The sequence below is a fragment of the Phacochoerus africanus genome, chromosome 11 (genome assembly GCF_016906955.1).
Source record: "Phacochoerus africanus isolate WHEZ1 chromosome 11, ROS_Pafr_v1, whole genome shotgun sequence".
Lineage (NCBI taxonomy): Eukaryota > Metazoa > Chordata > Mammalia > Artiodactyla > Suidae > Phacochoerus > Phacochoerus africanus.
The window spans coordinates 969,458-985,702 of NC_062554.1; the positions used below are offsets into that span (position 1 = coordinate 969,458).

Here is a 16,245-nt window from a genome sequence, read left to right on the forward strand (position 1 = left end):
GTGCTGGTCTGCTGGTGGGCAGGCCAGGTCTCAGCACCTGTCTTCTGGGGGGCGTGGGGCTGGTGGTGCAAGCAGGATGGTGCTGCCCGTACCAGTGTCCACGTGTTAGGATGAACTCCCCAGAAGGCTGCTGCCAGTCCCCTGGGGGAGTCCCAGTTCCCGCCCGCCTCTCTGGGAGGTTCTCCAAGACCAGCAAGTGGGTCTAATCAGGCTCCCTTCAAACTACAGCCTCTGAGCTGGGATTCCGAGTGCGCGAGATTCTGTGTGCCCCCTGGAAGAGTGGCGTCTCTTGTTTCCCACAGCCGTGCAGCTCTCCTGAACGTAAGCTTGGCCGGACACTCTTCGGGCTTGCCTTCCCGGTGCAGGACCCCCAGGCGGGGTTGCTGGATGTGGGGTCACGACCCCTCCCTACTCAGGGAGGACCCCTCCCTACTTTGTGGTTTGCCGACCTGGGGCCGTGGGCTCTAGCTGTGCTTCGTCTCGCCCCTGCCACCCACCTTCTCGTGGTCCCTGCTTGGGGTCTCCAACTGCGCCGTCTTCTCTGCTAGTCTTCGGGTCGTTCTTGCAGACACGTGTTCTGTGAGGGTTGCGATCCTGGTGTGTCCGTGGTAGGTGATGAGCTCAGGCTCTTCCTCTTCCTGCAGCGTGGCCACCCGGTCCACGCTGCTCATTTAATTTTGCTTGCTTCTTGGGTTGATTTCTAGAAAGCTGTTAAAGTCGCTAAGATAGGGCCTTGATAGATTCTTAATGTACTTTTAGTAGATTTCTTGAAAAATATACTTTATTGAAATACAATTTACATACAAGAAAATGCATAGGTTTTGAGTGTAAAGTTCATTGGGTTTTGACAGATGCGCAGACTTGTATCCTTACCACCCCAGTGAAGGTAGAGGATGTTTCTGTCACCGCAGAAATTTCCTCTGTGTCCCTCTCCCAGACCCCAGTAGCCACCGACGCTTGCCAGCCCGTGGCGAATCCACAACTTGACTTAGTGTGGCTTGTCTAGAACTTGATAGAAACCGAATCATAGGTGCATTTTCTTTTGTGTCGTCTGTCTTCTTCTGCTTCATGTAAGTGATTTTGAGACGTATCCATGTTGTTATAGCAGTAGTTTATTCATTTTTATTGCCGAGATCTATACCTAGTTCATTGTTTTTTTGCCTGCCTCGTGCATAAAAGTTCTGAATGGTTTTGTCTTATTTGGGAAGAGGCTGCTTTAGATTCTGTTCATATCCTTCAGTTGGCAAAAGACATCTGGTCTGTAGCTACAAGGGGAAAATATAGCCCAGCACCTTGAGTTGGAGGCCTGCTTATTAGTTGTCTACACCGACAACCAGTGAGGGAGCGGGGGAAGGCAGATGGTGTGTGGAGCTCTGCTGATTTCCTAAGTGGCTTCTTGGCGCAGCTCTTCTGGCCTCTGCCTCCCTGGGCAGGCCGCGAGAACACTGCGAGTAGAAATGCCCCATAGTTTAGGTGGCTCGGAGAGCGAGGGCTCCGGCTTCCTGGCCCTGCCATGTGGGGCAGCTGTGCGGAGACGATGGCATCTGATGGCAGAACCTGCCCTCGCCACCGCCGCGCGGCCAGAGAGCAACTGGAGCTGGAAGGAGTCAGCATTTTCAAAGTTTAAGTAGCGCCAGAGAGCACGAGTACTTGCTGTTAATCAGTTAAGTTCAGGGCTTTGGAGGCAGATCACCCAGTTCGTTAATTGTCTGCGGTGGAGCCTTGTCTTACTCTTCTGTTGCCTTTGACTCCTTTTTGTTGCCTTTTAGTTCTTTTAATAACGGGTGGAGGAAACAAAATGTCATTTGCTTTTAGTCGTTAACAAAATGGGTGTGTTGGGAGGCGGGACGGAAACTTTTCTGAAGGAAAAGACACCTTTCACAGGGAGGTGCCGTGCGATTGTGTCCTTTTCAGTAAGTCACTTAACACGCTTTTCTGAACCGTAATTTCCCGCTGGCGCAGTGAGGCAGACATCTGCATGCCCACCTCTCATGGCTCCTGCTGTCGTTCGGACACACGACAGCGTCTATACAGGACTCTGAGTTTTAAATCTCTGTTCAGATGTACACACGGACCCTTGAACAACGCGGGTGACTCCGCGAGTAAGGCAGATGCTGAGCTCCCTGGGGGCCCCTGGCTGTAGAGGCATAAAGGACACACTCCCGATGTGGCTCACGTGACTTTTTACAACTGCTAGCCGTCATTCGAAACATCTCATCATTACAAAATGTGCTACATTACAAAAGAAGGGGCTCTGGTGGACCCCTCGTCCGTAAGAAGCCCGGAGCTGGCGGGAGGCGCCCCTGGATTCCGGTCCCCATCCTGCGGCTGCCTGGCTTCCGGACGGATGGACCTCGCTGTCCGGCTCCCTCTCTGCCTCAGTTGTCCCATTTAGAAAACGGGGGCGGGGGGGGGGTCATTCTTACCGTCATCCGAGTGCTATGATGTTACTGTTACTGTTACTTGACCAAAGTGATTTATAACCGTTTATCTCAGTTTCTCTGTAAATCCAGATTTCCACCTACGGGGCTTGCTGTCAGCTGTACCTGCCTAAGGCATGTGTTCGAGTCCGTTTTTGGCAGAGCTGGGATGTTGTTGTCCTCTAAGTACACGATCTTGGCAAAATCATTTCTCAACAGTTTGAAAGAGATGAAAAGTTGTACCGTTAGCTCTGCCGTCTGGGCCGCTGTTGCATCAGAAGCTCAGGGGCGGGAGTGAGGATTTAGCACCGTCAGTTGCTACGGCCTGTACATTATTCATTTAACATCTGCTGTTGGTTCTCTTTTTCCCTGTGGGGGAATAAATTACAGCACATCGGCACATTTTTCGTGCTTTGTGTTTAAGCATTTAAAAGTCATTTACTGTATTATTAAAATTGTCTTATTTCTGCTTGTTTGGCAGCCCCCGAAGTTATCAGCGCCCACGACTACAGCCAGCAGTGTGACATCTGGAGCATAGGGGTCATAATGTACCTTCTGTAAGTAGCCGCTAAATGTACAACTAAGGTGAGCGCGTGGCCCCTCACAGTAGATTCCGTAGATTTTGCAGTTAAAACTAACGAGTATAGTTTTAAGAAAGCGACTGGAGAAACAACTGGGAAGAATTCTGAAGGCGGTCCTGTTAGTCAGGTATTCCTGGGCCAGGGATCAAACCCACAGCACATGGTGACCTGGGCCACAGCGGTGACAGCACCAGGTCCTCAACCTGCTGAGCTGCCGGGAAACTCCCCCGTTGGCTATCATCAGCTGTTTTTCAGTGCACTAAATTTTTAACTTTCAGCCTTGCTCTTCCTGGATCACGCACTGCATGATTTGGGCAAAGGCGGAAATGCCTCAGCGCCGCCCTGATCCTCCGCCACAGACCAAGAGCATCTGCCTGTTTTCTCGGGAGAGTCGCGGGATCCGGCCCGAGAGCTCCCTGTGCACAGGGCCTAAGTGAGGGGCCGGCAGGAACGAGACGGCAGTGCGGCGCAGGGTCCGGGGAGCCTGGTCCGTGGTTCCTAAGCCTCCTAGTGCCGCTGGAAACGCGGGCTCGCCGCTCTCCCTTCTGTCCCACGTGCCCAATGCAGGCAACGCCACGGCCTCTCTTTTTCCTTCGAAGTGTCCTCACCTGTTGTTTCGGTTTTCTTGTATCGTTTTTCCTTCTGATCCTTTTTCTAGGTTATTTCAGTGTCTTTGTGCTCACCTCCTTCTGATCCCTTTTCTAGATTACTTCAGTGGCCTTCGCGTGCCCACCTGCCTCTGATTCCTCCTTCACACAGTTGTCAGGGTTGTCTTTTTAAATCACAAGTCCGATTGCACTGCTGTCCTGATTAACAGCCTCTGACAGGGCTCCTTTGCGGTAGGAGAAGGCCGGCATCCTGCATGCCTTCCACGGCCTGGCTCCGGCATGCCTTCCTGTCTTGGGTGTGTGTGTGTGTGTGTGTGTGTTCGTTCCTGCGAGCGCTCTCTCTGTGCTGGGGGCCACTCCAGGCCTCGGGACTCACACACCCTGAGCTGGTGCCTCTGGGCCTTTGCTCATCTGGTTTCTCCGCCTGGTGTTCTCTTTCCCTCGCTCCTGACCTCTGTCCTGGGTGCGTCCTGCTCACACACCAGCAGCTTCCAGGTCCCTCGTTCCTGCTCTCCCGGCAGAGTTAGTGCGCTCATCATGTGCATGCTTCCCCCACAGTCCACAGGGGGTTTCAGCCAGAGTACAGAGACGCAAGACAGAGACGTTGAACGAGAAATGAAGTAAGACTGTTTCATTAGGAAAGTCTGCACAGGTATAAGTTTGACAGAATTAATGGTCACTCTTGTGTGTTCTTATAGCACTTTGAAAAACTAGATTATGGTTTTATGATATCTGGTATTTTTGCTCCAAATTCCACGAAGGACAGAGATTTTATATTATTCATCTCTGTGTACCTGGTACCTGGTACAATAGTGGGCGTGTAGCCGATGCTTCATATACGTTTGTGAAGTTGGATTAAAGGGACTTGTCTAAGAGCTGTTCTGAGAGGCTGGGGTCGTCGTCCTGCCTCCTGGTGAATGGGGACGTTTCCGCGTTGCTGCATCATCAGCTTTACGGTCATCTTGCGGAGTTCCCTGTGCACTGCCTCTTCCAGACCGTTTCTGAGTTTGGACATCACGGCGGCTACATTTCACAGCTCTGTGAAATGGACACACACGGCCGTGGAGACCGGGGCGTGTGGCCGCGGCTGCGACTCAGGGTCTGCACACGCCCCTGCTTGGACTGCGGAAAGTGCAGATGTCGCCGCAAAGGCTTTGATCCCTGTTCTGTGCTGTTAGAATCAGGTCATAACAGTTCTGAGCCTTGGCTTTGAGTTAGGAAGGTAGCTATTTAAAATGAGAGTTTTATACTCTCGAGACCTTCTGGACGACACGAGTGGAGCATGCTGCGTGTAAATCTCTCATTCCTACGTTCGTGCGGCATATCCGCTGCCTTCCTAGTTTGAATTTGGTATTAAGGAAAATGATTCTGTCTTACACATCCGAAATTTTTTTCTCCAATTTGAATTTTTCTGCTTCTGAGCATGACTGTGTATCCTGACAATGATGTCTTTTTTCTTTCGCGTAGATTCTCGTTTAGCTAATCAGTGCCTGTTTATTAATCTGCCGGCGCCCAGTGGTCTTACTGGTAATTTCCTTCGCCAAGCGCACAGACACGTCACCTTCTCCAGGGGGATCATTTTCTTGTGTATCAGTTACCCCTGATTCCTCGCTGCTTAACTGGACAATGGTAGCATACTTCCTCAAGGTGAAACTAACATAAATACTCTTAATGGACGCCATCTTTTGCTGTTCTGATTCCCATGAAACAGAAAATAATGGGAAGGCTTTGAGAGGCATTTTTCATGTCTTGAGTTTCCTTTTCTGGATGCGCAGAAAATTGCTGTCATAGAATTTCACATGCTGCTGACTGACCCACCGTTAGATAAATTTTGTGTAAGTAAAATCGCAAAGGCCCGAAAAGAGTGGCATGGTTTAGACATAGCCCTTGAGCGGCAGTCACGTGGCAGTTAGGCCGTCAGGAGCAGCCCAGACACTGGTACGTGTGCACATCGCTGGCTGTTCACAGACTCGATGAGCTGGGCTTCTGCTGGCCTGGGCTCCTTACAAGAGGTGGTAATCGGCCGTAAGGCCATTTCTTCCGGCTTTTTTTTAATTGCATTTAAAACTAAACAATAGTGAGGCAGGTAAGATCAGAGAGAGAAGGGTCAGAACGAGCTGGAGAAATGGAAAGTAGTGAAGGGAGAGTTTGCAGAACAATTTGATAAATACTCCACTTTCAGCAGGAACCTTTTGGTAAATGAGAAGCTCTGCCGTCCAGCCTCGTCTGGCAAACTGCCAGCATGAAAACAGCGTGTGTCCCCTCGGGGAGTCATTCTCATCAGACTCGCCATCGTGGGCTGTATTTCCCGAATTTAGACGTGTCCAGAAAGAACTTAAAGAAAAACATCCCTAAACAACAACCCACGTGCGTCTGTTAAGAGGCGTGGAATCACTGCACGTGCGTGCGTCACAGCCCCGCACTTGGGAAGCGCGATGGAACCATGCCGTGCCGTCCTTCCAGAATACAGTAGAGCGATATCCTGAGCGTGGAAGGAAGGCCTGCAGAGCGGCCTCTGGGGCGAGTCTGGGCCCCGCTTCTGCCGGGTGTCACGGGGGACACTGGCCGTTTCCAGGGTTGCCGGCAGCTGCCGGGCTGGGCAGCATGGCTGGTGGCCCGCGGTTGCGACTTTGAAGCATGTTTTCATAGTCTGAGGCTGGACCCCGGGAGCATGGGCCTGCGGTGCTCTTTGGACAGCACGGTAGTTCCTTGGAAGCGCTTTTAAAGACGCGGGGTCCTTTACGGATAAGCCCCTGTTTGCTGTGCGTCGCCGCCCTCGGCGTTGCAGTGTGGGTCCTTTGCACGTGCTCACCTCTTACCCTTCCCGACCGGAGGGTCAAATCGCCATCATCTGCAGTTCCTCCTCCATATTTTCTTCGCTTTTTGTAAAGTCGTGGCCATTTTAATGCGTGTTTAGCTTCGACTCAGGCCCCGGGGTCCTTCTTACTGCCACTAACGCGTGTGTGGTGTTTCGTCCCGCGGTCCTTGGCTGATAACTCGGCGCGTCTCTCTGCAAATCCAGCTTGAATCACGTGTCCGGGACCTGCCGACCCCGGGCTCACGGTGACGTCTTTCTCCTCCGGCGCCTCCACTGTTACTGTGCGCGTGAACCCCACCCCTGTGTAGATTTTAACCCCGTTGCAGCGTAGTGTGTCCCCACCAGGCAGAGCCTTGGGTCCCCTGCGGATCCGGAGGGGCCCACGTGAACGAGAGCCTCGCCCCGAGAAAAGGCCTCGGCTCCCGTTCCCACACCCGGACCCCTGCCCCCCCTGCGCCCCCCCCTTCCCCGGGGAGCCCCCTCCCCCCAGGTCTCGTGGAAACGTGCCTTTCGGTGCCCTACTTCTGACTCTTTCTAAAGCGGTCTGAACGGCCCGGTTGCCTGCGTTGCAGATTGTGTGGCGAGCCGCCCTTCGTGGCGAGCTCCGAAGAGAAGCTTTTTGAGCTGATAAGAAAGGGGGAGCTGCGTTTCGAAGCTGCCGTCTGGGATTCCGTCAGCGACGCCGGTGAGTGGGGACGCGTCGTCGTTGCACTGACGCCGTCGTGTCCTCAGAGACAGCGGGCCCGGGATTCGGACCCCTTAATCTCTTTTCCGTCCTTGCATTTGCTTGTGGAAAGAGTGGCATTTGCGATTGCTGCTTCCGAGGCTTTCCGCAAAAGCAGAAAACTACTTAGTGAAGCTGGAAGATTTTCACTGGAGACGTAAACCAGGTAACCGGGCGGCAAGGCCTCACTTTAGGCCTTGAGCTTTATCTCGTAGTCGCCACTTGTACTGATGGCGTTTATTTTATAACCCACGTCTTTCCTCCAGGCAGACCCGACATCGTCCTAAATAAATTGGGAAATGTCTGGTATGAATTGGAATGAAGATAACAAAGATTTTTCAGGATTTTCCCCTTATTTGCAGCTAAAAGCGTTTTGAAGCAACTTATGAAAGTAGATCCGGCTCACAGAATCACAGCTAAGGAACTGCTAGATAACCAGTGGTTAACGGTAAGTTGCAGCCTTACTTCTGTTGGCACCCCGTCATCGCGTGTTGGTTTTCATTTGGCCTTGTGGTTTATGTGTGGTCTTCTTACAGCGGTCGTGTGGTTTCAGCTTCTGACAGCTTAAAACATTATTGAGTGGTGTTGACATTTCCGAAGTGGGTATTTTCAGACTGTTGAAGTCACGACCCCGGTTGTTTGCTTGCATGTGTTGGCTCTGCTCTCGCACCAAGTCCAGTAGAAGGGGCTGAGACACGTCCGTTATCGAGCCGTGGGGTCTGAAGTGGTCCGTAGAGCTTAGTGAGCCAAGCGCTGGAACCACCACTTCTTTTACGAGATAGTGTTATTTCAAAGAGCAAGATACAAATAATGTGTACAGAATATACAGTTGTGTAAATTTTAAAAAACCAAGCACCGTGGACCATCCATCCACTTCTCTTTCAGCTTTTAAGATGCCAAGAAGCTTCAGGACTTGGAAAAGCCAAGGTCATCTAGCAGTGGCTGCTGCCTGGCTTGAAGTCCTGAGCAGCGGTTCATTTACACGTTGCTTTTCCTGCCTTAGACCGGTGCCCCAGGCAGAGGCCCTGTATCGAACTGGCCTTTGTAACCCGGGACCTTTGTAACCCTGTTGCCTGAGGACAACAGGAACTCTGGGGAGGCTGCTACTTGCGCTCAGTATCTGTGCTCTTTCTCTTCCCTGGTGATGAGAATCCTGACTTTTAGCCGATCACACTGCTGTCTAGTCTTCTCTGCTAGTTATCGCCCATCTTTGCTAGTTATCATGCCGGTCAGGGTGGCTTAGGTGCGAGTGTCCTTGTGCGGAGGGTGTGGCGTCCCCGTACCCATCCTCTTTCCTGGCGCCTGGAATGCAGCTGCGATGGATGGCGTGCGAGTGGCCGTTGTCGCCCGTGAGGTGGGATTTGTAAACAGCATGGCAGAGTGGCAGGGCACAAGGAGGCCGAGCCCTTGGTGTTCCGAGCTGCCAGGCCAGCCCTCCACCGCCTGCCTCTAGCAAACCTCTGCCATCCCGGAGCCACTGTAAAAACAGGCAGGTGAGCTTTAGTGAGTGCGGTGCTCAACACGTAATTGCTGAGTCCGCAGATGGCTCAGCAAGTGAATGCGTCTGTAGGTATCTCGGAAAATGGGAGTTGAGATGGGAGGTTTCTAGAGACCTAAGAATATTGTTAAGCAGGACTTCTCCCTGATGCCTCTGCTACTGGACGCGGTGCGTTGGGTTCTGGAGGCACGTGATACACTGCAGGAGTATTACTGAGAGGTGGTGGCTTGGGAGGGAGCCGTGGAGTTGGAGAGAGAGACAAGTGATGTATTTTCAGGTGTAGTTGACAGGACGTGCTGATGGATTAGGTGAGGGACGTGCATCGGGGCACATCAGGGATGATTCCTAGATTCCGCTTTAACGGCAGGTTGGATGCTGGTGCTGCAACCAGCTGGTGCTCCGTCGGGAGGTGTGGACGACCGCAGGAGAAATGGACTTTTTTCCCGGGGGGCAGAGTCGTGAGTCAAGAGTTCCCTATTAGACATGCTGAATTTGAGGTGCCCCCGTGGCTTTCAAGTGGGGATAGCGCCTCGATCGCTGAACGTTCGCGTCTGGACCTGGACGCGTGTGAGCTGGAGATGGGGCTTTGCGCGTCACGAGTGTGTAGACGCCCTGTAAAGCCAGGGGGCTGGAGAGAGAAGTTAGGAAGAAGACAGAGGAAGGACGAGCGGCCGCGGCCCCCGCCTTAGGCACAGTGACGTCGAGCCAGGAGCCAGCAGGAGGCGGTAAGGGAGGAGCGGACGGGGAGGGAGGCCACGTGGGAGCCTGGGGGCCAAGGCAGGTAAGGGGAGAACTGTTTGAGAGAAAGCAAGAGCCGTCGGTTCTAGGTAGGTGCTGCCGAGAGGTGGAGGTGAGAATGAAAGTATTTTCATGAGGCGGCCGACAGAGAGGTTGGTGGTGACCCCGAAGGCCCAGAGCAGGGAGGGCCCTACGTTCAGCGGGACACCGCTCTTTTCAAATGTTCCCTGATTCTCCGCTGGCAATTTCTCATCATCTTTTGAATAATATTTTTTTCTTTAAGGAAAAAAATGTCTCCACTCAAACTGGGTTCCCCGGCCTCGCCTGTGCCTGTGTTGAGCCCTGAAATGGTTCTGTGCACAAGGTCTTTCTGGCCTAACGTAATTGTGCAGATGAGTTAGCAGCTAGATCATTGCAAAAGGACTGAGGAGACTCTAGTGCAGCAAAGTACGAAACTGCGCGGCAGATGGTAGTGCCTTAGAAATCTCTCCCGTTTCAGCGTCGCTCAGCATTCGGGTTTGGCCATTTAGTTATTTGTTTTCGAATTAGTACGACTCTATTTCTGGCTTTGGTGACTTTTCCAGAAGCCTCTGTAGCATTTGTCTCCGTGTCGTCGTTGCCGCGTGGGTGGAGGAGGGACAGGCAGCGTGTGCTCTGTCGGACGGTCCCGAGGAGCTGGGTCGGGGTGGGGGTTAGAGAACCGGCATCTGGAAGGCACGACGCCTCGTCTTCTCAGCCACGAGGGCGCCCTTCCTGGGACTCACACCCGCCGCTTGAACAACCCGAAGGGGACGTGTCCGTTCTCTCGGCGCCTGCAGCGTCGCAGCCAGAGTTGTCCTCCGGTACCTGCCCCTCTGCACGGTTCCTCTCCAGGAGCCTCACTGGGTGGAAAAGGTGCTGCGGTTCGGCCTGTAGAGTGGGCGTTTTGAAGTCCGGCGCCTGTCCGAAAAGACAGCCGTCGTCGTTTCTCCGTGTACGTTTAAGCGGAGGAGTCTTGAAGGGACAGTGTCGTCCTGATTTCAGACGCCGGAGACCAGGAGCAGCGGGGCGAGGCCGCCGCGCCAGGAGGCTGCCCGTTCGCCTCTTTCTCTCCCTCTTCTCTTCCGCCCTCCTCGGCCCGCCGGTGGTCCCGGAGGTCGTTCCTCCTGGGGAGGGGCTGGCAGGCGCCCTTGGGTTTTCCTTCAGGCCCCTGGTCACACCTGACGCCAAGCATCTGCGGGGCTGCCGAGCGTCCCGGGGGTGGCAATGCCTGCCCACAGCGACCGCCCTGCAGTGAAGTAGGGAAGCGTGTTTCTGCTGTGGCTGCCAAAAGGCGGTTTCCAGGCCTGCGCGCCGTTGGTATCAGGCCGTCATTCCTTCCGCAGATTCTTTTGGGTGCCTGCCAGGCGCCGGGCCTGTGCCAGGTAGTAAAACACAGTGAAAGCCAGGTAGGACCTGGTCTCTGCCGTGGGGAACTTGAAACCCAGTCAGGGAAACCAGCCGTGCCTACGGTACAGCGCGAGAAGAAGGTGATAAATGACGCAGGAAATTTGCACACGACCAGAGAGGTACGGAGGCACGCAAGTGGGAAATCAGGAGGTTCGGTTTGATGGGCAGAGAGGATGCCTGAAGGAAATAAGTGGGAAATGAGTCTTTTTGAAAGTGAAGAAAATGCTGGGGGGTCTTGAGTCCTAAGCTAAAGAGCTTTAACTTCCTGCCGTAGAGAGTGGAGAGCAGCTGTTTCCTCCTGGAGAAGAAGGAAGCTACTGCTACGGTGCGTCCTGAGCGCCTTGCAGGCGGTGTATTTGAAGTGGGACACAGTCACTTAAAGGCCTGCGTTGATTTTAATGCGTGTCTTCTGACTTGAATCCGTCAGGTGTGATGGGCACAAGGAGGGTAAAACAGAGCCTGTCCCTCTGAGGACGTTACCACGAGTCACAGTGTATTTGCCATGTGGTCACACTTGCCAAGGCCCTTGTGACACAGGGCGGGACCTGACTCCAGACCCTGTGCCCCGTGTGTGAACAAGGCCCTTGTTCACTCATTCACACACCACCCCTCAGGTTCAGTCAGCAGCATTTGACTTCAGCATTGCCATGTGCGCTGTGTGCAAGAGAATGAAATTTTCTGGTGCCTAACGAACCATTGGGGTTTTTTTCATACTGTATGTTTTTATCTTAAATATATGAAGACTCTTACCTTTATTTGTAATTTTTTTTTTTTTTTGTCTTTTAGGGCCCCACCGTGGCACGTGGAGGTTCCCAGACTAGGGGTCCAATTGGAACTACAGCTGCTGGCCTACACCACAGCCACAGCAACGTAGGATCCAAGCTGCCTCTGTGACCTACACCACAGCTCACGGCATTGCCGGATCGTTAACCCACTGAGCGAGGCCAGGGATCGAACCTGCAACCTCATGGGTGCTAGTCAGGTTCGCTAACCACTGAGCCATGACGGGAACTCCTCTTACCTTTATTTTACTGTTTTTAGTTACTCTTAAATTCTGAATTATCTTATGTATGTAAATATACTTATGAGGCCCTGTTTAATGAAGGTTTTTATAAGAATTATGTTAAAAAGAAGCTCATGACCCAGGAACCTTGGGGATTTGCTCAATATAAGGGAATTGATTTATACCTAATAGTTCAAACAAGCATTTACTGAATTGCTACTATGTGCTGCTGAGGATGCCAGGATGAGCCTGACACAGTCCTTTTTTGCAGATTCCCTACAGCCCAGGAAAGGGTTTAAAACACAGGCAGCAGAGTTCCCACTGTGGCTCAGTGGGTTAAGAACCCAGCATGGTCTCTGCGAGGATGCTTGCTTGATCCTTGGCCTCACTTAGTGAGTTAAGGATCTGGTGTTGCCGCAGATGTGGCTCAGGTCTGATGTTGCTGTATGTGTGTACGTGTGTGTGTGTGTTTAAAATAGAGATAAAATAGAGATACATACTCTAGGAGTTACATAGTATGTAACGGGATACACTCCATAAGGTATATAAATAAATACCCTGGATAAAATATGTACTATGTATAAATATTATATCCACCCAAATCACTCTACGAGGGTCGGAGGCACAAAGGAGAGGCCTCCCCCAAGTTCTGCTGTGATCCTGGTACCCGGGCGCTTTTCGGCAGCATCCCTTGTCAGGCACGGGCAGCATAAAGTCCTCCCGCGCCAGAGGCAGCTCTGACTTGCCTGTATGGCGCCCACGCAAAGAAGGCTAGAGCTGCCCGTGCATCTCACACTCGCCTCCCAGACGCGGCTCGGATCCGGCTCTGCCCTGGCTGTGGTGGAGGCCGGCAGCCGCAGCTCTGATTCCACCCCTCGCCTGGGAACCTCCATACCCCCAGGTGCAACCATTAAAAACAAAACCAAAACACTAATACATTGAACAACTGGACTCTCCTCTGGTGCTTTTAGGTTGAGCCTAACTCAGGAATGTCAAAGTCGGCAAGGCGAACGTGCTTAAGAGATAATAGGGCAGCAGTGACGACTCACAGCCAGAGGTTACATGACGAAAGAGAACCACATGGGGCTGTTTGGGTGTAGCCGTGGAATGAAGAGGCAGCGGCGGAGTTCCCACTGGGGTGCAGCGGGATCAGCAGTGTCTCTGCAGCGCCAGGGCACAGGTTCGATCCCAGCCCAGCACGGTGAGTTAAAGGATCCGGTGTTGCCACCGCTGAGGCGTAGGTCACAGCTGCGGCCCGGATCTGATCCCTGGCCCCGGAACTCCATGTGCTATGGGATGGCCAGAAATGAAATGAGTTGATTAAAAAGGAACGCGGTTATGTAGGGTAAGTAGTGAACTGTGTGCCACTGAAGAACGAACTAAAACACTAGATGATCAGATTGTGGAACTGGAATAGAATGGAACAGGTGAAGATTAAAAAAGTCGAAAATATGAAGTTAAGCTATTAGAGTTGAAGGGAAAGTTCCAAATTCCATATATTGGGAGTCTCAGAGAAAAAAAAAAGTTGGAGGAGGGAGTCTTTATAATAGAGATAACTCGTCAGAAATAAAGAAAGAAGAGAGACTTGAGCTTCAGATGGGTGATAGGCTACCAACTAGGGGAGAAGAAGAAAAACTGATGAAATGAATAATGAGATTTAAGAACATCAGAAACAAAGAGAAAATTCTCAGTGTCCCCAGAAAGAAAGAGGGATACTATGTAAAAGAGACCAGGAATCCCACGGGCATCGTTTCCGCAGCAACATCAGACGCAAACGCAGACGGAGTGATGCTTGTGCGTGTATTAAAGGAAAGGCGCTTTCACTTGCGAACTTTCGGTCCATTTTCAAGCCAGCTGTCAATCAAGTGAAAGGGAACCATCAGAAATGTTTTCAGATATATAAGCCTTCAGTTTGCCCCGTAAGGCCTGGACTTCACACACGCGATAGGAGTAATTAAATAGGACGAAGAGATCCAGTAGCTGTGGCTCGAGCCGTGTGCACCAAGCGTCTTTCCACACCCTGAGAGCGTTTGTTGGTGTCTGGAGAAAGAAAAGGACCCAAGAAGAAGAGGAGAAAGTAGGTTCACAATAACCCAGGGTTCAAATGTGACACAACAGCCACTGACAAGCCCTGAGAAGAGCGAGGGGCGGTACGCTCGAGGGCGCTGAGCTGGACGACGTGGACATCCGATTTCCAGAGCTGCAGCGGACTGAGAAACAAAGCATGGAGCTAATTGAAGTAATAAACGAGAATGGCAGGAAGGAGGCCAGATGTGAAAGCGATTGCAAGTGAATGGGTTAGAAATACCTGTTAAAAGACCTACTGTCAGGTTGAAGTGGTGAAATCTAGCTAACTTCTCTTTACAAGAAGCGCATCTGGAGCATAAGGACCAGAAATATTTAAAGAAAAAGACTGGAAAAGAACCCACCAGGCAAATACTAACCAAAGAAAGCCTGTGTAACTGACTTAGTATCGACTAATGTACCTTAACACGGAAAAATTGTCCTTACAGATAAATAAGGTCGCTTTATAATGATAAAAGTTCAATTTAAACAGCCTATATAAAGTTTAAACTAATAAAATAACCTGAATAATATGTATCACAAAGTGACAAAATTATATGGAGAAATGGGCAAATTCACTATCATAGTGGGAGATTTTAACATACTTCTCTCAACTACTCATACGTGAAACAAACGAAACAAAGAGGTATTTTAACAACACAACAAGCTTATCCTCATGGACACATATACGGTTCTGCATTCAGCATTTGGAGAATGTATGTCTTTCTTAAGCACATGTGGAACATTCACCAAAATTGATTTGGCCGGGACGCAAGCAAGCCTCAGCAAATTTCACCCAGATTATGTGCTCTAGCAATACACAATTAAGTTAAAAGTTAATAACAATAAGGTTAAATATTTGCACATATTTGGAAATTAAATAATATGCTTCTGGGTAAGTCATGGGTTAAAGAATAAATACCACTGAGAAAAAAATTAGCTTCTAGAACTAGATGGTAATGAAAATACAGCAGATCAAAACTTGCAGGACGCAATCAAAGAGCATTTCAGCAGATGGTTATCAGTCTAAAATATTTACATTAAAAAAGAAGAAAGGCTAAAAAAGAGCTATATACCCACCATAAAATTGCAGAAAAAAATCCCAACAGAATATACTTAAATAAAGTAGTGGAAAAATAAAAGTAAGTGAAAATAACCTAAATAAAAGCAAAAGTTTGAAAGAGATGATCAGCACAACCACTACGTGAGTCTTTGGAAAGACCAACTCACAAGTAAATCTTTTGCAAAAGTAAGAAATAGAGAAGACAAAAATAATATTGATTACTACACAGATAAGGCAGACATGAAAAGGATGACGATTGAAAAGATAAGGGAATAACACCAACGATAAATCTGAAAACTTGGGCAAATGGGCAAAATTTCTTTTCCCAAAAAATGCTTTTCCTAGAAAAATATAGCTTCATAAAATTGTCTCAAGAATGTATAGAAAACTTGAATTGCCCGGTAATTATTAAAGAAATTGAAAAGTTAGTTTAAAATCTTCCGCAAGGAAAACCCCAGACCTAGATGACCTTACAGATTAGTTTTAGCAAAAACGTTCATCTCAGGTTTATACCGCACCTCCTCCCATGCTCCTGAAAGAGGGAATTTTCTCTGATTTATCCCGGGAGTCTAGTATAACTGTATACTCTATTGTAACAAAATTAGGCTAATGGAAACCAAACATATGAAAAAAGAGAATGATTCCTTTCACTTAATAAAGATATAAAACCATAAACAAAATATTAGCAAAGGGGATCCAACTGTGTATGTAAAAAGGTGATAATCAGGCTGAATTTTCCCTAAGAATTCAAGGATGGTTTGATTTCAGAAAAAAGAAAAATCTGTAAACGTAGGCATAATTCTCTGGTGGGTCAGGGCTGAAGAACTTGACGTTGTCCCTGCTGTGGCTCAGGGGACGGCTGTGGCTGGGAAACTTGTACATATCATGGCCATGGCCAAAAGAAAATCTTTTTAAAGAAAAATCTATAAATGTAAATTCTCACATTATCATATTAAAGGAGAAAAAGCATATGATCATTTCAAAGGAAACACTTGTAATAAGACTCAACAATCATAATTTAATTAGGAATAGAAGAAAATATCCTTAATCTGATAGAAGATTACACCAAATATCACATTACTTTTTTTTTCTTTTTAGGGCCACACCTGCAGCAAGCTCCCAGGCTCGGGGTCAAATTGGAGCTGCCGCTGCCAGCCTGTACCACAGCCACAGCAACACAGGATCTGAGCCACATCTGTGACTTACACCACAGCTTGTGGCAACACTGGGTCCTTAACCCACTGAGCAAGCATAGGGATCAAACCCACACCCTCACAGAGTCTAGTCAGGTTCTTAACCC

At 50.0% G+C, this 16,245-nt stretch overlaps 1 protein-coding gene across 2 annotated transcripts in view; it reads left to right on the top strand.

Annotated features, from left to right (window-relative positions):
• STK33 (serine/threonine kinase 33) overlaps positions 1–16,245 on the top strand; it is a 155,625-nt gene that overhangs the window by 107,067 nt on the left and 32,313 nt on the right. For both annotated transcript variants that reach the window (XM_047752574.1, XM_047752575.1), the window contains 3 exons: positions 2,902–2,977; positions 7,000–7,112; positions 7,514–7,599. In XM_047752574.1, coding sequence (XP_047608530.1) covers positions 2,902–2,977; positions 7,000–7,112; positions 7,514–7,599 — 275 coding nt within the window. The remainder of the gene's footprint in view (positions 1–2,901; positions 2,978–6,999; positions 7,113–7,513; positions 7,600–16,245) is intronic.